The 20,681-nt window shown below is 42.9% G+C and overlaps 1 protein-coding gene across 2 annotated transcripts in view; it reads left to right on the plus strand.

The window, feature by feature from the left end:
- Window positions 1-20,431, plus strand: part of ADAM17 (ADAM metallopeptidase domain 17) — a 36,553-nt gene extending 16,122 nt beyond the window's left edge. Inside the window, exons 5-19 of one of the 2 annotated variants that reach the window (XM_064508473.1) lie at window positions 1,565-1,733; window positions 2,431-2,561; window positions 4,020-4,109; window positions 5,170-5,283; window positions 5,851-5,995; window positions 6,524-6,612; window positions 8,656-8,808; window positions 9,677-9,876; window positions 10,887-10,990; window positions 11,661-11,795; window positions 12,964-13,094; window positions 14,309-14,387; window positions 15,522-15,610; window positions 16,306-16,362; window positions 18,346-20,431. In XM_064508473.1, the coding sequence (XP_064364543.1) occupies window positions 1,565-1,733; window positions 2,431-2,561; window positions 4,020-4,109; window positions 5,170-5,283; window positions 5,851-5,995; window positions 6,524-6,612; window positions 8,656-8,808; window positions 9,677-9,876; window positions 10,887-10,990; window positions 11,661-11,795; window positions 12,964-13,094; window positions 14,309-14,387; window positions 15,522-15,610; window positions 16,306-16,362; window positions 18,346-18,696 (2,037 nt within the window). In that variant the 3' untranslated portion in view covers window positions 18,697-20,431. Of the gene's footprint in view, window positions 1-1,564; window positions 1,734-2,430; window positions 2,562-4,019; window positions 4,110-5,169; window positions 5,284-5,850; window positions 5,996-6,523; window positions 6,613-8,628; window positions 8,809-9,676; window positions 9,877-10,886; window positions 10,991-11,660; window positions 11,796-12,963; window positions 13,095-14,308; window positions 14,388-15,521; window positions 15,611-16,305; window positions 16,363-18,345 lie in introns of both variants that reach the window. The other variant, XM_064508474.1, reaches the window with a different exon arrangement.
- Window positions 20,432-20,681: the final 250 nt, after the last annotated feature.

Below are 20,681 nucleotides of genomic sequence, written 5' to 3' on the forward strand. Positions count from 1 at the left end.
GGAGGAAATACATCTCAGACAGGAAAAGGTTTTAGAAACTGAAATGAGTAACGTTTGCAATTAGTGGCAATTGTGTCCTCTAGAACAACAAACTGCAGTCTTCTGAGCAGGAGGGAGGTTTATTGAGCTTTTAAAAATTCTTAGCTTTGTTATATCTTGGAATTTTTTCCACTTGTAGAGCTTTGTTTGGAGATCTTCTTTCTCTGCTCTCTTGTTTCTGTTTTTCACTATTTTCATTGCTTGTGCTATTTTAAGCTATTGGTTAAAAAAGAATATTCCACAAATACATAGTTAAAGACTACCCTAAGTGAGTTGTTCAGTGCAGTTATTCCCCGATGCAGACTGTGTTGGAATGGGTGAATAATAATAACTGTGGGTTAGTGTTACATGGATATTGTAATTTTATCGAACCCAAGGAAATTCAGAATTATGGGTAAACTTGAGAAATCCAAGCATGTTAAAGCAGTAAAATATGTGATTAGAATACCCAAATCACTGTACTTGTCTTGCTTTGAGAGCATATACTAGCTGCTTGATTATGACTTGTGGCATTTGTGGTCCAAGAGTAATTTAAGCACATCTTTGTTCCCTCCCCCAGCACCCCCCCGGCTCTGTCTGTGCAGCTGAGTAGAGCTGGGCGATGGAGCTGAGGCTCTGGCTTGTCCATGCTGCCTTGCTGTTTGCATCCCCGGGCCAGCTTCAGCCCTAGCCAGCCCCATCTGAGACAGTGCATGTGCCAGAGAAAGTTCCCAGAAGGCCTTATGGCCAAAGGCTCTTGCCTGCCTTTTCTTTTGTGGTCTTCCTACGCAATTCAGAAAGGTGATGGACCTCCATGTGAACCCCTGTGCCCTAGCACTTGCAACAGTTTCATGCCACAGACGTGATCACTGAGCTGGTGCAGCTCACATGTTTCTGGACTACTTTGAACCAAAACCATCCCACACTAAAAGATAAGTGTCTTGAGTTCAGAAAGTCACTGCCTAAAGCCCGGAGGAGACAGAACCATGTACTGTGCGGTATGGACATGGACAGTTTGTGCTGCTTGGCCTTGGTCGGAGGACAGTCCTGGTAGTGTAACGCTGTAGCTGTTATGGCTATAGTATAATACTGTTATGGCTATAGTATAATACGGATGTGTCAATAAAAAATGATGATAAATATATATCTGCCAGGGCAATCAAGACTTTCTGGCTTGATATTACTATAGAGGGAGCAGAGGAGCTTGAGATGCCTCCTCAGCTTGCACTTCTGCAGGGGAGGAAAAATTCTGTTTCTTCTACAGACTTATCAGATGGTTGCTGCCGCTTTGTTGAGATAATCTTAGATCTTTTGATGCCTGTGTAGCATGAAGGGTTGAATTCTACAAGCTTTTTTATGGAAGTAGTTTTGTTGTTAGATTTATTTCTGTGAGTAAAATGATCTGTCCAGTGTATTTGTATGTATGTGTGTGCATACGTAGAACTGTGGACATTTGACTATATATATGGCTTTTATTTGTAAAAACTTAGTGTTTGCGTTCATGTGTTTTTAAGCAATTGCATTTCTGCCTTGCTTGTGTTGTCAGCCACTCTGGAGATTTGTAGATAACGTGCAAGATGAAAGACTGCTGGTCTACAGATCTGAAGATATTAAAGATTTCTCACGATTGCAGTCCCCCAAAGTGTGTGGTTATTTAAAGCTGAACGAAGAAGAGCTGTTGCCAAAAGGACTGGAAGATAGAAAGCAAAATGAAGGTGAGTGCCTATACCCTGGGAGAGCAGAGCCTTGGAAATGAAAGCTGGAATTCTGTTTGTGTAGGCAAGTAAGATCAGAACCTGGGCGGTAATCTCCGCTGCTGCTTCTAGTTTAACTGTTAACTCTTTAAAGTCCTTGGTGGGGGGAAGAAAACAATCCTCTTTACCCCTTCCACTCCCTGCCTACTCGCACCCCCCCCCCCAAAAAAAAAAAAAAAAGGCCCAACAACTGGTAAAAGGAAGAAACTGTCACTATTGGTAGCCTGTTCCTTCCTGTCTTGGTGAAAGGATGTTTGGCTCTAACGGTATATAGACTAAATAGAGGAAGCTATTTGGTCAGGCCTAAGTAATGTGTTTGTGATGGCCAACAGCAGTACAAGTTTGCTTTTAAGGTGAACATTTAGATAACTTTGTCCTTCTATGCACTGTGCAGCAGGATGCTGTTTGGCTTCTGTAATCACTCAAAAAATCCATCTTATATAGGTAAATCTATTTAATAACTCAATTTCACCACTATACATTCCTTATAACAGGTAAGGTAGAGGACTGTTAGGAAGACAAAACTTTAGGAAGAGTTATTCTCCATCCCCCACCCCCAAAAAAAGCTGTGTTCATGTCTCAAACAGGAATAATATAGACAACCCTGGATAGTTTTACTGATTGTTTTACTTAATTGTGTTTAAAACATTCATATTAGCAAGCATCCATCGGGAGAAAAGAGCCATTTCAGAGAGCTCAAAAAACACGTGCAAGATGTTGGTAGTAGCAGATCATCGCTTTTTCAAGTATATGGGCCGTGGGGAAGAGAGTACTACTATAAACTATTTGGTAAGTAAACATACTCTGTTATAATTTGCTAGAGTAAATGAGGAAATAAAAGTGATCCAGTATTTATAACACAACTTAAACTCATGCTACTTTTTTAGAATATATGTATTTATTTCAAGGCTGCATGTGCTTTTTCCTAGGCAAATGTTATATAATGCTTTAAAATGTTTATAATGGTGATAATAGTGTAGTTAAATAGTCTTCAAGTTTTATTTATAAGCAGAACCCCTTGTTTCACACACTTCTTGCGGCAAGGCTATTTTCTCTCTAAAACTTACCTTTTTACAATAAGAGTTTTAGAATCTCCTAATTCTTGACCTTGGTGTAAATGCTCCAAGCCTGTTTAAAGTTGATAGGAGAGGTACAAACAACTTGAATCTGTTTTTTTAGCTTCTTACAGGATTCTCTGGCAGAACAATAAAATTAGAAAGGAGTGTGATTAGCAATTAGTTTGGTTGTAGGTGGGGTTGTTTTACCTGCCTCTGCTGAAAGGCTGTTGCTAGGTGTTTTTCTGCTTCACAAAAGTGGAGTCCATGGGTTTTGGAACTGGAGACGAAAACAAATAAAACCACTTTTGGAGGTCTGCTGTTTCTCAAGAATCTCTTTCTGAGTCCCAATCTTTGAAATGCTAATCACTCCATCTTTCCTGACTTTTTGACCTTTCTGTCCCCAGAAATGTTTATGTTGGTGAGGCAGTGGAGCCTCAGCTCCTGTGTTTGCAGAGATGCTATTATCTGAGCATCTGAGATATGATTCTTTCAGGCTGACCTCCGGCTGTGTTTCCTGGGTAGATGTGTTCTGTAAACAGCACACTGATTGGAAAACTAAAGTATAAGCTATTATTGAGTACTCCTGAATGTCACTTTTCATTCTGAGCAAGTTTGATGGTTCATATTTAGTAGAAGCTGGTTTTTAAGGTGAGAACAGCTGGAAAAAGGAGATATTGATCGTGAGCAGTGAAGAGAGACTTTCTGGCACCTTATGCTTGAACATAATGAGGAAAATAATAGTTTATTGGCTGGGAGAGGGAAGCAGGCCTTAGGAGTCAGTTAAACCAGGGAAGCACAGTGCTAGAACAGAACAGTAAAAACAACCCCCTCCTCTGCCTATCCCTTCAAAGAAACCTGGAGAACTAGTATATATATAAAAAAAAAAAAAATACTTCCCAAGAGGTCTTGTTCTTAATATTGTCTCTCTTCTACTACACAATTCAAAGTGAAAAATGGTAAAGTTCGTACTGTTTTTATGATGGAAAATTTTCAGGGATACTTGATACTACACTTCTGAATCCAAGTACTGTTGTTTTTGGAACAGGGAATAGTCTGTTATGTTTTATGAGAATCAGTTTTATTTTGAAAAGAGTGTTTCTAGATAAGTATTTTGCAGCTTCCCTGAGTGTCTTGATCTTCATTACATGAGAGCTCGAAACTAAATTAATTGTTTTTCTTTTCTGCATAGATTGAATTGATAGACAGAGTAGATGACATCTACCGAAATACTTCCTGGGACAACGGGGCCTTCAATGGGTACGGCATACAGATAGAGCAGGTACTCACTGAACTTGCAAGGGCTTTCAAATTTAAAGCACAAGAACATGTTTTTGATATTAGAGTTTCTGATTATTTTGTCTGGATTAGAGCTAAAATAATCAAATCTTACATTAAGAACTCCAGCCAGAAGTGCTCTGAACTAGTGTCTTACCAGAGGTGTTAATAATGATTTGACACAGCGTGCCCATTTTCAGCTCTTTGCAGCTTTTGAGAGGGTAGTTTACAGGGAGAGTCTTTCCATACTTCATTTCAATTCAAAAGTGCTTTCTTCCTGAATGTGAAAAATTCTTGTTTCAGTTGAACGTACTCTTACGCAAATATTTAATGTTTCTGTCTATGGCTGGTGCTTATCTTACAAAGCCTGAATGTGCTTTGGACACAGAAGAAAAAGCACAAATCCCTGCCTGAGGAGCTTTAATGATTAACCTTAGACATCATAATATGATAGTAGTGTAGTAGTCTGGTACATGGGTGCAGATTGGCTCCTGAAAGTTAGTATACAGAAATCTGGAAAATGGCAATTACATGATTAGGAATCTGTCCACTCTGTGGAGCACAGAGAGTGTCATGGTACAAGCTAGCTGCCCCTTTGCTAGAAAAGGCTCTAGAGAAGTAAGGTAACAAACACATCCCTCTTGTTTGGTAGGAGGAAGGGTTAATTTGGGGATGGGGGAGTTAATTCTAGGCCACTGGGAAGATAGCAGTCCTTTAAATTTTTTTCTGGTAAAATAGAACCCCAGGTTTGGGATTATTTATACTAAATGTAAATCTCAGTTGTATTTGCTTTTTGGTAACATGTATCTCAAAGAAGAATGTTACAGTGAAAACTGGTGATGTTACTCTTTATTAAACAGCTGGTTTAGTGGCTTTTTATGTGGTCAGTGTATCTTAATTAGTAATGTCTGAAAACTTACCACTGGGAGAATGAAGAGTCTGAGTTCTGCTTCTTGCAGATCTATTGAGGCATTTAGGATTGCATTTTGAAGGGTGGAAGCTTTTTTGTAGCTATAAAATTGATCAAAATTCCTCTGTGGTGTTGTTGCTGTTTTTAAACATAGATTATCATCCACAATGAACCAAATCATATAAAACCTGGAGATAAGCATTACAACATGGCAAGAAGTCATCCAGATGATAAGAAAGATGCCTGGGATGTGAAAATGCTGCTAGAGGTAGGCTGTAACCCCTGGCAAGTTGTGCCCTGTACAGCGAATTACACACTTTACGCAGCCATTCTTTGGTAACAGATGAAACTCTTGTACTTCCTCCACATGATGTACAGATGTTACACAAAGGAAAACTAGCTGCCGTGCACTGCAGCCCATGGTAAGGGGCTTCACTGTATGATTGTAGAGTACAAACCAGCTAGCATTGTTAATGTGTGGCTTATGTCAGAAAGACAGGCCTGTACAAGTGCAAGATGCACAAAGAGGTGAGTTTTGTCTGGCCCTGAGACTAATTGGCTTACGACCTTCATCAAATTACTGCACTTGGTTTCCTCTCCCTTTTGAAAAGGGGAAATGAATAAAGAGTTACGTAAATGAATGTGTACAGTGTACCTGGCTATCCATTTAACTTTCTGTAGCTTTGTAGGAGAGAAAAACGGCTGCTCGTTTATAACTTAATCAGATCTAGAAGATGCCTGCCTCATTAGATAGATGTTCTTATCAATGTATTTCTGATGTGTACCATAAAATGTCTTACTAAGACTTGGGTTTTGTTTTTTTTCTTTCTTTAAGCAATTTAGCTTTGATATTGCTGAAAAAGCAGCTCATGTGTGCCTTGCTCATCTCTTTACATATCAAGATTTTGATATGGGAACACTTGGATTGGCTTATGTTGGCTCTCCCAGGCCTAACAGCCATGGTGGCATTTGTCCAAAAGGCAAGACTTTTTTTTTTCTGCCCTCCCCCCAGTTGTATGTTGAAAGCTAGTCTGTCTTATTTGTATTTAATCCTCTTATAACATCCATGGGGCATGTGTCACTTGCATAGTCTTTAGTGGTTGAGTTCAGGATAGAAGGGGTGGCCTTTTTCTTAGCTGAAGCGGGGAGGAGACAGGGAAGGGTAAAAGTCATTAGGTTTTCCAAAGTGAATAAGCTGTGTGAAGGCCTGGCTAGACGGAGTGCTGCTTTGCTTAGGTACGTCTTGCAGCAGTTCTGAAATTGCAGATGCTGCTGTCTTGCATATTTCTTATAATCCCCTTTTTTGCAATATGTGAGCTGTTTATGCTGTGCTTGAAAGACTCCCTACTGCAAAAACTGGGAAAAGGCAGGCTTTCACTGGTGAGTCTGTGAGCGTGGTAAAGCTGTTATTTCCCCAAATGTGGAGTTGTCTTCCCTCCCCCCCCCCAAAAAAAAACCCCCAAGAAGAATGTTTTACAATTTGACTTGTTTCTCTCTCATTTCTATAGCTTATTATAGTCAAATTGCCAAGAAAGACATCTATCTGAACAGTGGCTTAACCAGCACCAAGAACTATGGGAAAACTATCCTCACAAAGGTAGGAGATCACCATCTTCTGCAGGGTATATGGAAGGCATTTGGTGTATGTACTTGCTTGTTGGTGCTGTGTTTTCTTGGGGCACGATAAATTTCCAGAGTCTGTCTGAAACCAGTGCTGGGTCTGAGATTGTCAGATCCCTGGGGACAAGGATCCAGGTCACAAAACCCTCATCATCACTTTTGTCCCTGCTGCCAGGGGGAGTCAGGACTGAATGGAGCTGAAGAACGAACACTGGGCACCAGTAATGAGGAAATGTACCCAGTGTCTGATAGGAGCAGTCATTATCCAAATGTAAACAGGATTTTGAAATCCAAAGATGAATTCAAACTTATGTTGCTTTGGGGCAGGGAGAAGAAAAACTTCAGAGCGAGCCATACAATACAGCAAGTAGACTTGCAGTAAGAATAAAGTTAGTCTGCTGACTGAAATGAGGAAGGCTTACGTGTTTTTACTGTTACGTACATCTGCAACATGCAGATGGAAGATTGCTTATGCCAGCTCTGTTTCCTACCTGCAAGGCAAAGTAGGAGGTTTGGTTCAGGTCTTTTAATGGAATTCCTCTATTTTTTCCCTGAATAAGTAGAGAAGAGAGCAATGCAAGAGACAGCTTGTAAGTGCTATTACTAACCTTAATGTAAATTGATGCTATCTAGATTTTTTTTCCATAGTTGATTAGATAGTAAATACCTGAGTATATAAGGGCCTGAAGAATTTTGTCCAGCTTGTAAAGAGACCAGAGCAGAGCCTGCATTTGCAGCTACCAGATCTTTGCAGTTGGATGTATTTTTTTTGCTGATTTCTCAGCTGTGCTTTGCTGTAGTCTGATTTTAAAGGGAATTCATAATTGATGTGTGGGCTAAAACTTGGCACAGAGGCTGTCAAGAAGCTAGAAAAAGACACTGAACCTTTGTGTAAGAGAGATGTTGACAAAGCGCTCTAGCTGTTGCCATGCCATTTGCATTTGCTGTTCAACCTCCAAGCTGGAGTTCAGTCTTGGATTACAAAGGAAATTGAGTTTGACTTCCTCCTGGGGGCGGTCACAAAAGCCCCAGAGAGCTTGGCATGACCGTTTGCACAGCTCCGCCATGCAGTGGGTCAGCGGGAGCGTTATGGATTGCTTTCACAGGGAAAGTATCACAGCGTCTGCTTGGCTTTCCAAAAAAACCTACTTAAAATCCTTCCACAAAATGAATGCCACAAAGTAGAGGAGCACACTCTGGGCAGCTCTCCTGTCCCTGGCTCATGTGTTATGTGCTCAGCGCTGGCTACCGCCGCTGCTCACTGTGGTGCTTTGTGCTTCCTGTGCCTGCCCGACAGCAGGAGCGACGGTTGGCTTGTCGAGCTTGCTGCACGCTCTCATGAGCCACTCGGTCTCCTTGTGGTTAACTTTTATTTCTGTGCCAGGTTTATTTGTGGTTGTCACTTTGTGAAGCCCAACACCATCTGCTGGTCAAGGCAGCACAGAGAGGTGCACAGCGCAGCGAGGCAGAGCTGGTTTTGGGTCCTCAGCAGAGGGAGTTCTGTCTTGCAAAACAATGTTGCAAATCCATCCCTGTTGGGCTGTTTGTAGATGGTTTTCCTAGCACTCATGCAGTAGGAGCTCTAAATGTCATCATCTGTTTAGGAGAAATAATTCCAGTATCAAGATAAGTTAAACAAAAGATTGGCTAATCCTAGTAGATGTTTGTTTGGATTGTTTTTTGTTTGAACTTTTTTTTTTAATGCCTCTAGCTATTTGAAAGTGTCAAAATGTGATTTTAGTATCTGCACTTCACTGAAAACAAAATTGAGTCGGTATTCTAGGACAGCGTTTTGTCTCTAATAGTGGGTTCAGTATTCAAACCTAGTCCTGGGATTCACCTTTGGAAATGCACTGTAATTTTGCTTGTCTTTAGTTCCCCACTTTCAGCAGGTAAAATTGTTTTCCAACTAAGTGTATCTTGGAAATGCAAGTAACCTGGAAGTACTTGGGATCTTCTCTCTTGTCCTGCTCAGACTAACTTTTTTTAGCAGTGTTTTTTTTTTTCTTGCCTAAAAAAGGAGGCAGACCTGGTTACAACTCATGAACTGGGACATAACTTTGGAGCAGAGCATGATCCTGACAGTCTGCCAGAATGTGCCCCGACTGAAGACCAGGGAGGGAAATACGTTATGTATCCAATTGCTGTCAGCGGAGATCATGAAAACAATAAGGTATCGTTGCATGGTTTGCTTTGAGATATGTCTCTGCTACAGTCAGTGACCCTCTGCACTGAAAGTCTATTCAGTTAATGATTCTTGTAGCTTAAAGAACAGAATTTAATGGACTCCCCATAAGAAGAAAACATGCTTGCATGCAGTTGTGTTCTCTGCAGTTGTGTTCTCTGCAAGGTAAGCTCCTTTTATTTCTGAGCTCTGCTTATAGCATGCCCAGGTGCTAGTTTTGTTTTTAATTAGCTGATGTGCTCTTACAGGTAAGTCAACAGTAAGGGTCAAACATGGGACCTTCAGCACAGGCTTCTAAATATTGTTCAGGCGGTCTGTGGCTCTTTTGTCAGAGACCTGTCACACGACACAAACATAGTGCTTACCAGTTTCAAACTTGCGCGTGGCAGTGTGGAGTTGGCATTGTGCCTCTTTTGAAGAAGAGAAACCAGGATTACCAAGGCTATGATTAGTCTGACTGATTAGTCTAGTTTGACTTGCCAAGGTTTGCACCTAACCCTGCTGCCAAGAGGCAGCACAGTTTCTCCGCATTGCAGCAACTTCGCAATTCCTCCTGGGGATCGTTGCGAGTGCTCCTGAAGCAGTGGCAGAACTGGATTTGGCTCTGCAGCCCAGAGCCAGACACTGCATGGGTGTTGTGCATTGGAGTGCAGCAACATCCTTCGTAGACGTAGCCATTACTTTCCTGTCTTTAAATTCTCCCGAGTTATCAAGATGGCAGTATAGAGAGAATAACTGTTTCCTAAGACACCAGAATTTGGAGGTCTGAGGAGGCGGACTTTGTCTGCCTTTGATGCAACTTGTTAACAGAAAGCATTCCTCCTCAGTGCTGCTCTTTCCCCTCATGACTCTCTAGATGTTCTCAAGCTGCAGCAAAAAATCCATCCATAGGACTATAGAGATCAAGGCCCAGGAGTGCTTCAAAGAGCGCAACAACAAAGTGTGTGGGAACTCCAGGGTGGATGAAGGGGAGGAATGCGATCCCGGCCTCTTGTACCAGCAGGCTGATCCCTGCTGCTCCGCAGACTGCAAACTGAAAGATGGTGCCAAGTGCAGGTAAGGAGAAAGAAGCTGCAATTGCTCATAGAGAGGGGAGAGAATGAATATGGGGCTGGGCTGAAAGCTCAGAAAGCCAACTGCAGTATCACAGACCTGTTTCCTGCCTCTGAGGCTAAACAGATGAAGGCAATGAAGGATTCCAGGAAAGGGTCCTGTTTGCATGTGCTGCTCCTATATGTTAATTTTTGGAGCATTCTGTTACTTTTCTCAGCAATGCCAGTAGCTGCATGTTTGGAAATTATTTCCTTTTTTTAAGATCGAGCTCAAGCATTCAAAAAAGCTAATATTAAAATTTCCTATGCAAACTTCTGTTTCTTTTTGTATGTGCATGGCAAGACAGCTTTAAACTGGGATTGATTACTGTTACTTTCACAAAACTGCTGCAAAATTTATTGGAGCTGGCAAAACAGTGAATGCACTGAATTAGCCCTTTTCTTATTCTTGTTCTTTCTCTGTGTTATTATGGCTCTGTTGCAATTCAGTGTCCAGTCTGTTTTTTCAGAGTTCAGCTCTGCACAGTGTCACAGTGAAGAAAGCTCATGCAACTCCCGTTGTTTGGCAAGAAATTCCCTCAACTTTAATTAATGTGTTTGTATTAAGGGCCTCTTGCATTAGCTTGTAGGAAGAGCACAAAGTAAGGAGTAGTAAACCTTCTGGGGGAAAAAAGTGTGAGGAGAAGAAAACAGTGAAGAATCTTCTTCCAAGTTGGGTCAGTGGTCAGCAGGTCAGTGAGGGAGACAGGAAGAGGATCCAAGTGCCTTGAGTAAACATGAGGATCTATATGTTGTGTTTTCTATGTGCTTACCTCCTTTGGTAAATGAAGAATGAGTCAGTGTGTAGAAGGCTGATGATGGGAGGACGCAGAGAGAGGAGAAGGTTTCGAGTGAGTGAATCAGTCTCCAAGAAGTAGCTTTGTTTCTAAACACACTCTTTCCCTGGCTTTGTCATGCTCATACTCTTTTTAGAATGACTTAGTATTTTTTCCTTTCATTTTGATCTTTCCACAGTGATCGGAACAGCCCCTGCTGCAAAGGCTGCCAATTTGAAAGTGCACAGAAAAAATGCCAAGAAGCCATAAATGCCACTTGTAAAGGAGAGTCTTTTTGCACTGGTAGGACATTGTTCTGTCCCCTTTACATCAGCCAGCCAAGTGCTTCAGGCTCAGTGTCCTGTTCAATCAGCTTTCAAACTAGTGCCCTTTACTCATCCGGCACATCTAATTTTAGAGACCAGCTAAGCATCACTAAATTGCCCTATAACGAGTTTCATTGTAGTTGAGGAGCCATTTGGCAATTTACAGCCCAGGAGAACATGGAAAAAAAGTTGGGTTTTTTTGTTTTGTTTTTAAAAAAAAAAAAAAAAAAAAAAAGAAGGGGGGGGGGCTGGACATTGGGAGGGATAGGAATGAGCTGAATCTGGCCATAGAAAGGGTGGAGTTACTGTGACTCTGCTTCACTTCACCACTTGTTTGCTTCCTCATAATCTTTACTGGAGGCAAGGAGTCAAGTCAGAGCTGCTTCTCCTTTACAGGTGGGTTGCCCAGCATCTGTAACCTACTTCCTAGGCACTGCAGTGCTACAATGCCCAGGTTGTCCAAAGCCTCCAAAGTTTCTGCTGCCTCTCAGAGTACTTAGCAGGCAGCCTGCAGAGGAAAGCCAGAAACAAGCTGTTGCGATTCACCCCTGGGATGAGTCTGGATTTCCTTTTCCCTGTGCTGCATGTGTTAAGTGTTCTGCCCTTTCCTCTAACAGTCTTCCCACCCTCTTGACCCCCATCTCTAGGAAACAGCAGTGAGTGCCCTCCTCCAGGGAATGCTCCAGATGACACAATTTGTGTGGACATGGGGAAGTGCAAAGATGGGGAGTGTGTCCCTTTCTGTGAGAGGGAGAAGAACCTACGGTCGTGCGCATGTAACGGTGAGTGAAGTGGGACTGAGCATAAATGCCTTGCCTCAGCCCTGCTCTGCAGGCAGCACTGGGGGCTCACGAGGGTTGCCTGTTGAAGAGGGCTGAGTCCCTGGGCCCCATCGATTTTTTTTTTAATTATTTTTATTTTTTTTTTTTTTTTTTTGGAGAAAGTCCAGAGTTTAAATTGTTGGTCCTTCAGGGCCTGCTGTAGTGTTTCCTGTCTGGAAAAGGGCTGTGAAAGCTCTCTGATGTCTGGGGTTGAAGACATTAAGACAAGACTGATGGTCTGGCACCCTAGTCAGAGGAGGTGGAAGGAGAGAGAGTGCCCTCTTTTGCTGGAGGCGGGCAGGCAGGAGGGAAGTCTGTTCTCTGGTGGCCTGGAGATCCCAAACAACCTCTGGGCTAAGCTTCTGGTAGGATGCTCTCCAGCAAGTGGTTAAAGTGCCATGAGCACTTAGAACCACTGAGTCCAGTCTTCTGCTACTGCAAACCTGCCTGCCTTATAAATTTATCAATAGGTCTTACTGCTTTCCCTCTATCTTAGCTCTTAAGTATGGTTAAGGCAGCTGGGAGCAGGGGGGAAGGCCTCACAGGAAGAGCACAGGGAGCTGCTGTGAGCTCCACCATTTGAGATGGAGGGTCTAGCCCAAGGAGGAGGGTGCCTGGAGGACTTGAAGTTTAATCGTACTTGCTGATGGAAAGAGTTCCTTGCCAGATGTTTCTAGGTGGTTAGAGACTCCTTCCTCCCATACTTGGTTTGGTTCAAGCCAGGGTCAAAGATTGCAGCATCATTCCAACTCTGCCCATTTCTGCCTTTTGAGGCTTTTGCTACTTGGTTTCACAGAGGCCCCACAACACCAAGAAGTGTTAACTCTGCTTCTTGGATGCTTTTGGAACCTCTTCACCTGCCTGTTCACCGTGCGGCATTGAGGTATCCACTTGGAAAGAGGAGCTGCTCCCACAGTGTCCCTGAATCCGTTGCATGGGGCAGGCAGTTGAGTTTCAGGCTTGGTCATCTGAGTGTCCAAAATGGGGTGACTTGCACGGTTCTGCCTTCCCTTTGGGAAGGCTGGATGAGAACACAGTCAGCCAGGGGACACTTGGGGCATACTGCATAGTTATGGGATGCAGGTGACTCTCAGTGCTGTTGAGGAATCTGTTTGTTGCTTTGTTACAGAAACTGATAACTCCTGCAAGGTGTGCTGCCGGGACGAGCAGGATAGATGTATACCGTATGTCGATGCTAACAACCAGTTCCTGTTCCTGCGCAAGGGGAAGCCCTGTACTGTGGGCTTCTGTGATACAAATGTAAGTTTTCCTGGACACCAGTGAGCTGCGTGCTCTGCTTCTGTGGCTGGATATTTTGGAGTTTTCTGTGACTAGGGCTGTGCTGATACAGGGAAGCCAAAGCTGAGCAGGGTGATATTGGTGCAGTGAGGCAGCAGGAGAGGAGAGTGTGGAGACAACCTGCCTTGCTGGGGTGCGTGGCACTGTGGGGTGTGCTGATAGGGGGTGGGCACAGTCCCCCTCATCTCCTGGATAATGTGAAGAAACTGTCCTGGAGGAGAAGTGGGAGTTGGTTGGTAAAAAGATCAGGTTTTGGATAGAGGTCAAACACTTCCTTTATCCCTCTATGGGGTAACTATTAAAGGGTGTCTGAGCCTGTAGATGTAAGTTAGTTCTGCAGAGAACTGAGCAAGGTGAAGATGTTACCTCCTGCTATTGCTTGTTACGCCCTTTTGCTGCTCACCACAGCTCAGCCAGCCGGCAGCTTGTGTGGCGGAAGTGAATGAGCACTGCCACCAGCTCAGCTAGGTTAGCAGTGCTTGCTATTCTGGCTGTTTGTGTTAGCCTGACTAATTTTGACTAAAACAAACCAGGTCAAGGAGCAATCACATGAACATCTAGCTGACGGTATCCAAAGGGGGCAGTAAGCCTGCGGCAGAGAGGCAGTGATGAATTGCTGGTGCTCCATGACCACTTTAATCAAGCAGCTGCATAGACAGTAATGGAGCCTGCAGACCCTGACAGTCTAAGTTAAACTGGGTGTTAGCAGAAGTGAATTTGGGGGGGCGTACCCCAGCCCTTCTGCTGGCAGAACTGAGAGACCAATAATCTCCTCTGTTAAACCAGCACAGCCAGATCTAGAAGTCTGTCTGTAACACTGGGTTCCTGAGATATTTAGCCGCCTTGATGGTTAATGGAAGTGAAAGTTTCCACTGCTTAAGCCTTTTCAGAAAGTTCAGTTCTATGTCCCCTGTGGAAACTTCTTTGTGAATTTCAAATGTTAAAACTCCATCTGTTTCAGACAACAACTTGCCAAAAAAAAAAAAAAAAAAAAAACACACACTGATCCTGGGAAGGAGTGTATGATCTGTATTCAGAATGCGTAAAGTGCTGCTTTGTTCTGTGCAGGTTTTTGTTTCTTTGCAGTCTTTGCATCATTCTCCTTCCCCAAGGCAAAGGTGGTTAAAGCTGAGATAGTATAACATTGTTTTGTAAATATATGTTTACTTTTGCAGGGCAAATGTGAGAAGCAAGTACAGGATGTGATTGAACGATTTTGGGATTTCATAGACCAACTTAGTATCAATACTTTTGGTAAGATGTATAACTATATCCTTTGATTTTTAGTCCATGACATGAGTACTTCTAAAGGCATGGGGGGAGGCAGCTGACTGTTTCTACTCATCTGTAGACAAGGGTAGTTAGTAGCTGTTTTTGACACTTTTGCATTAGGTTTGACAGTACTGTTGTTGCCTTTTAAAGCTGAAGGATTATTTGGGGGGAATTATCTTGCATGTTACCACTCCATTATTTTTAGCCATCTTTCAGGCTTGTAAAGGAGATGGAAGCTTTCTAGAATAGGTACCTTTCTGACTACCAAAAAGCAGGCTGCTTAGTGAGAAGGCAGTAACAGTTTGTAGAGACGTCAGTGAGACACAGTGTAGTGTAGTTAAAGTAGATCTGTCGGTGGGTTTTAAATGTCAACAGATCAGGAAATGAGAACTTCATTTCTTCCTTATTTAACAAAATCACGGAGGTAATTCAGCTAAGGCTCTGGGTCTGTATGAGTCACTGCCCAGGGACTGTAAAGGTGTTCCCTTCGTCTTGATCCCCACAATGCAATCCAAGCATGTAGCTGCCTCTTGGTGTAACTACGTTTCAATGTAAGGGTACAAAAAAATGTTAATAAGTGCGTGCTTTTGTAATGATAGGGTAATAATGAATAGGTTTATAGTAATATTATATGTATACACAAGATAATTATGTGGGTTTGGGGCTTTCTAACTAAGGTTCTGAGGTCAAAAAATGATTTGAGGTAATTATTAAAGCTTTCCAGTCTGCTCAAGTAGAGGTGCTTTTTATCTCTTGATGTTTGAAAGTAGACATAATGTTTGTGGAGGCATGTAGATGTCGCATGCCCATAAAATCAGCATCTGTTAACAGATACGCAGTGTGTCTTCTGCAACTGGGAGAGGTAGCTTGGCTAACTAAGTATAGCCTGTTACTAATCCACTAATATTAAATGCTATGGCCTGTCAGCATTTCTCATCAGAGGAAAAACCTGTTACTGGTGCAATTTTGTAAACGGATCTCTTATATCGGCCTCATCCTGCAGCCTCTGCCTGTCTGAGAAATTCTGTGACCGGGCTTGTGGGAGCAATGGCAGCAGAATGGGGATTTGCATGCAGGATTTGGTGGATAACTAATTGATTTGAACTGGTTTCACAGGAAAGTTCCTAGCGGATAATATAGTGGGCTCTGTGCTCGTCTTCTCCTTACTTTTTTGGATTCCTCTCAGCATCCTTGTTCACTGTGTGGTGAGTAAGCTATCCTGAGGTGATTGCTCTGTTGGACTGAGCTGTAAGAGAACCCTTCATATGGGGAATGGCAGATGTCTGTGGGAGAAAGTGGTGGGGAGCTTTTAGCAAATCCCAGGGAGAGAAGCCAGCATATGTGACACTGTCTGCTTGCAGACTTACGGCTCACTTAAGAGGCAAAACTGCTGAACTCTGCAGGGCGCTAGGGAACCCAGCGCTCCCGTGACCGTTCCCTGGAGCTACGTCTCTTCTTTCATAGACTGATTTTCTTCCTCTGCCTCCAGAATTTTGCCCAAGGAGACTTTTGGTAGCTTCCATCAGAGTCCATTTTTCTAAAGCCCTGCTAGGAAATGAGGCACTTAGATTTTTGTGGGGAGACCCAGGCCAGGAAGTGGCCTTGGTTGGGCTCGATTGGATGGGTAAAGGGAAAGTTCACGGCAACAGAGAGCATGGATGTGTGGTGTGGTGCTGACAGCAGTGAGGGGTTGGAGCGAAGAGGGTTGCTGTGCTCAGGAACGCTCCTGGGATGCATGGGAATACATGGGGTGTAGGTAGAGGGAAAAGAGCCCAACTCCCTTCTGTGTCCCTGTCGGGAAATTGAGACAGGGACCCTGCTTGCATTTGGGGAACTAACGCTGTTGTTTTGTGCTCGGGGGTTCTTTTGCTTTACATTTGTTTGTTTGTTTTTTGAATAGGACAAGAAATTGGACAGGCAGTATGAGGAGAACACAAAGTCTCTGTTTTGCCCCAGTGTAAGTTGCTGTTGGAATATAGACTGGCAGAAAGCTATCTAATGCATATTAAAAAACCCAAATCCAAGGTTTTTGCAGAGTATTCATCGAAGGAATAATAGATGAATCTGGAGCCTGTGCCTAGAGCTGTGGACAGATTAAGCAATATGAGGGAAATAGTGTCTTCTTGAACAAGCTGGTGTTTGATCTATCAAGCAGTGCAGCTTGGTGGGTCTAGCTTTTCCTTCCTGTAAGAGCAGAACGGTCATTTGCAGGAGTTGACCTCCAGTGGCCAGATGTGCTGAGGCCTTTTAGTTGCTTCTGGGAAAGCCGGCCCCCAGGGTGTGAGGACCTGTCAGCTGTCAGACAGGGACACTTCTCTCTCTTTGTAGATGTTGGTTTGGGGGAGGGGCTGAGAAGAAAGTTGCCTAGATAAATACCTGCACCCAACCCAAGGCACCCTCAGAAATAGATTTTTGGGTATCTTGTCCAGTGCTTTGACAGCCCAATTTTTATTATGAAAATGAAGCCTTTATATAAGGAAACATCCCTTTGTGACAGAAGGGAAAAAGAGGCCTTGCAGAACTCTTGTACAGCCACTGGGGGAAGTATATTGGAGTCAGACTTCTGAGACACATCATCTTTGGAGTCTACTCTGAGGTAATCAAAGGGGATCTTAGCTTGAGCCCCCACTAGTTGGTCTCAGATGCTATAAGAGTCACCTTAGATCTTTATATCTGAATTTTTTTCAGGAAACATCCCAGAAGCAGGTACAGCTAGAGCACAGGTGTAATGGGCTTCTTGCACCACCAGCTGTTTAACAAACAGAGCCCGTATCTTTTGAATCTTCTGCGGATTGAGCAGTTGGGAAATGCAGCACCAGTAGTAGCATGTGAACTCTATTTCTGCTTTTTGTTGTCGTCTTGTCTCTTCCCCTTCCCCTGCCCACTAACTAGCACTTGCTAAGGTTCATGGGGTTTTTTCATGCCCAGAAGTGTTTGGGTATTTACCAAAACATGCTCACATCGAAGCAGAAAATGATAGGATTTAACCTAATCTGGGTGCAGAAATTGGGGGTGATCACAATGGTCCCTTCATGTCTTTGACCCTGTGTTCAGCGCAGTTTCTTGAACGTGCTGAAACAGGGAACTCCTCATGTTGCAAATGTGGAATAAGCCATTCCTTTAATTGTTTTCCTCAGTGAGTTCTCAGTGTTGCCTGAGTAGACCCCGTGCTTCCAAGCCCCTGTTTTGGCAAAGCACTGTCAGGCATCCGGAGGCCCCAGGAAAGTGCTGCTCAGTTGTCAGTTCTGCACCAGAGAAGCTGTCACCCACGTTGCTTTATATGGAGTAGGAACCAGCAGAAATAAAAAGGGTTTTTCAGCCTTTAATGCTTAGTGTAGCCAGATTTCTAAAGACAGAACAGTGCAAAAAACTACTTGTTGGATGTTCCCTTGCTTTTATGTAAGCATAAATCCACTGTAAGATCAGACTGTATTGCATTTGTATGTAGCCCATCAGCTCCTTCTGAGGCTAAACCCCCCAAGCTTTATGTGAATTGCTGTTCCTACTGCTTCTTCCTCCCAAGCATCTAGGAGCCTGAGATGAATGCATGGCTCAAGCAGGATCAGATGAGTGCTCGCAATCCTGTTTGAGCAGCTTTAGAAGAATTATTGCCCCTCCTGCCTGCCCTCAGAGGGCATGTGTGGCTGGGCCATGCTCCTACTCCAGGGTGAAACAGGGTGAGATCAAACCCCTCTTACCACATACTGCAGAGGGTTCAGCCTGGCTACTGCATCAGCCCACAGCACACAGGGTGGTTACCACATGTCTGCTGGGAATGGAGAGGAGGAAGCAGAAGCCTTTAAAACTGCTCTAAGTGAAGTGCAGGTGTTCCTACAAAGGTGCCCTTGGCCTGTTCCCCTTGAAAACCGTGCAAAAATGAAATCTTGAGCGAGAACCTGGTTGCTTCTTCCTGCCTGACTTGGCTGCTTGTGTCTTGCAGAACGTGGAGATGCTCAGCAGCCTGGACTCGGCCTCTGTGCGAATAGTCAAGCCCTTCCCTGCAGCGCAGTCAACAAGCCGGCACCAGCCGCTGCAGCCTGTCGTGGCAATGCCAGCAGTAGCTGCGGCACCGAAACAGGACCACCAGAGAATGGACACTATTCAGGAAGACCCCAGCACTGACTCGCATATTGATGAAGACGGGTTTGAGAAGGACCCTTTCCCAAATAGCAGCTCGGCTGCCAAATCTTTTGAGGACTTGACAGACCACCCTGTCACTAGGAGTGAGAAAGCTTCGTCTTTCAAACTCCAGCGCCAGAACCGAGTGGACAGCAAAGAAACGGAATGCTAGTGTCTTGCTGCCTTCTCTGTGTATGACTTGTGTGTGCAAGATAAGTTCATTTGGATCTAAAACCATTTCATTTATATAAATATAAATATATGTATATATATTTTTGTGAGGGAGCGGGAGAAATAAGGAAGTGACCTACTGCAGATGCTGGTCATGTGTATGACCTTCCTTAAATTACATTTATTAGAGCATTATATCTTTTAAAAAACAAAAATCCAAACTAAAACTAGCTTGTTTTTGAAGCTTTTGGATTTGTTTTTTCTATCTTCTTGACCTTTAACATTTCCTTCAACCTGTGGTGCAAAACGGTATCCTTCTGGATATTGGATTGTGTATATCAGCCTTTTTTATAATTTAATGTTTTGTAGTCTGACAGCACTGATGGACAAAATCATGGTCTTTTTAAACAAAATGAAACACTGCAGTATCTTCCACTTAGAGTAGGTCATTTAGCAGTTTAAGGTACATGTAAACAGAAATCTAAACGTTATGGATATATTGAGAACAAAATGAGATTAATGAAACAAGTTTAAAAAAAAAAAGCATATAACAAAGATGCATAATCAGAATCAAGGAGATAGAGAACTTCCAAAATGAAGAGTCATGCAGAGGCTGTAAAATCTAATACAACACATGGAAATGCTCCTCTAGCTTGAAACCTTTTTGCCTCTAGCTGAGAGGTGTTTGTGTTTTCGTTGCAGAGAAATGCTGCAGTTGGGAGTTTTCCCACTCTGCAGTAAGAGGCTCATGTGCTGCAGGAGTCTGGCAGGAGAAAGAGAAGTGTAAGCTGAGAAAACATTTTTGCAGATGAGGACTATTTTAACTAACTGCTTACAGCGGTGGTTTCAGTGCAGAAATGTTTCTTTGAATGTTATTTTTAAGTAGGTAATACTATTGAGATTTTCGAAGAGCAGAGCCTCAGTTTGCAGGGTCTCTGACCTTTGGAAGCTCTTACCACATTTAAATAATTGAGAAAATGTTGTACTCCATTGCAGGGGGGCTTGTTAGTTAAAAACAATGGTAGATTTAATTCAAAAAGAAATAAAGCTGTGCTAAACTTAGAGGGCAAGTACTAAGGAGGACACTTCTTGAATTCAAGTTTCTGCAGTTAATACAATATAATGTTAAAAGTTTGTAGCTTTAACAGTGTCCTGTAATTTGATACACATGCATATAAATTTGGAGCTCTGTAAAGTATAATCTGTTGGCTGGGAATGTACATGAAAGATATTTTAGCCTAGCAGCGGATGGACTGACACATTAGTGGCAGAGCAACAGTTTTGATAGTAAAGACCGACCTTCATTCTGCATCTGTTTTCTTCCATAATCATGTATTAACAAAACTGACATAAGACTTAAAACAGCAGTAGAACCATTTTAACTTTTAGAAACAAGTCTGTGCTCCATCACCGAGGAACCCTATCTATGGAAAACCTTTGCATTTTTAAATGTGAGAGAAAGTAACTGAATCTGTGACAAAAGAATTGTGCGAGAACCCCCCATCTCCCCACCTAAGGGTATTTGTTACACTAATACTTGAACGTGTGCCTTATGGTATTTCTATCTGACTAGCTATTGTATTTTATATACTGGTTTTGGTTTGTTTGGGTTTTGTTTTGTTTTTGTGGTTTGTTTGGTTATTTTGATTCAGTGAAAAGTAAATGTGTGAGAAGAGTTAATTTAATTCTCAATACAATAAAAGCTTTTTATAAAAAAGTGACTTTCAATTAAATAAGAGCTGTTTCTGTGCAGTTCTTTCAAGAGATCTAAATTCTTCCTTTTATCCATAATGCAGCTGCTTTTTAACTTGTGGTTTTAAAGTATCTCATGGTTTTTAAGTGCTTTAATGCACATGCTAAAGGCCCAGATCAGTGTTCAAGGTGATCCTGTGTCTGTGCTGCTGCAGGATTGTGCTTTGGAAGGGCATGTACCTGTTGCCCCCCATCCTGCACCACTCTGCAGCCTGGCAGGGTCTCAGAGCACAG

Source organism: Dromaius novaehollandiae, chromosome 3 (genome assembly GCF_036370855.1).
Source record: "Dromaius novaehollandiae isolate bDroNov1 chromosome 3, bDroNov1.hap1, whole genome shotgun sequence".
In the NCBI taxonomy this organism is placed as follows: Eukaryota; Metazoa; Chordata; class Aves; order Casuariiformes; family Dromaiidae; genus Dromaius; species Dromaius novaehollandiae.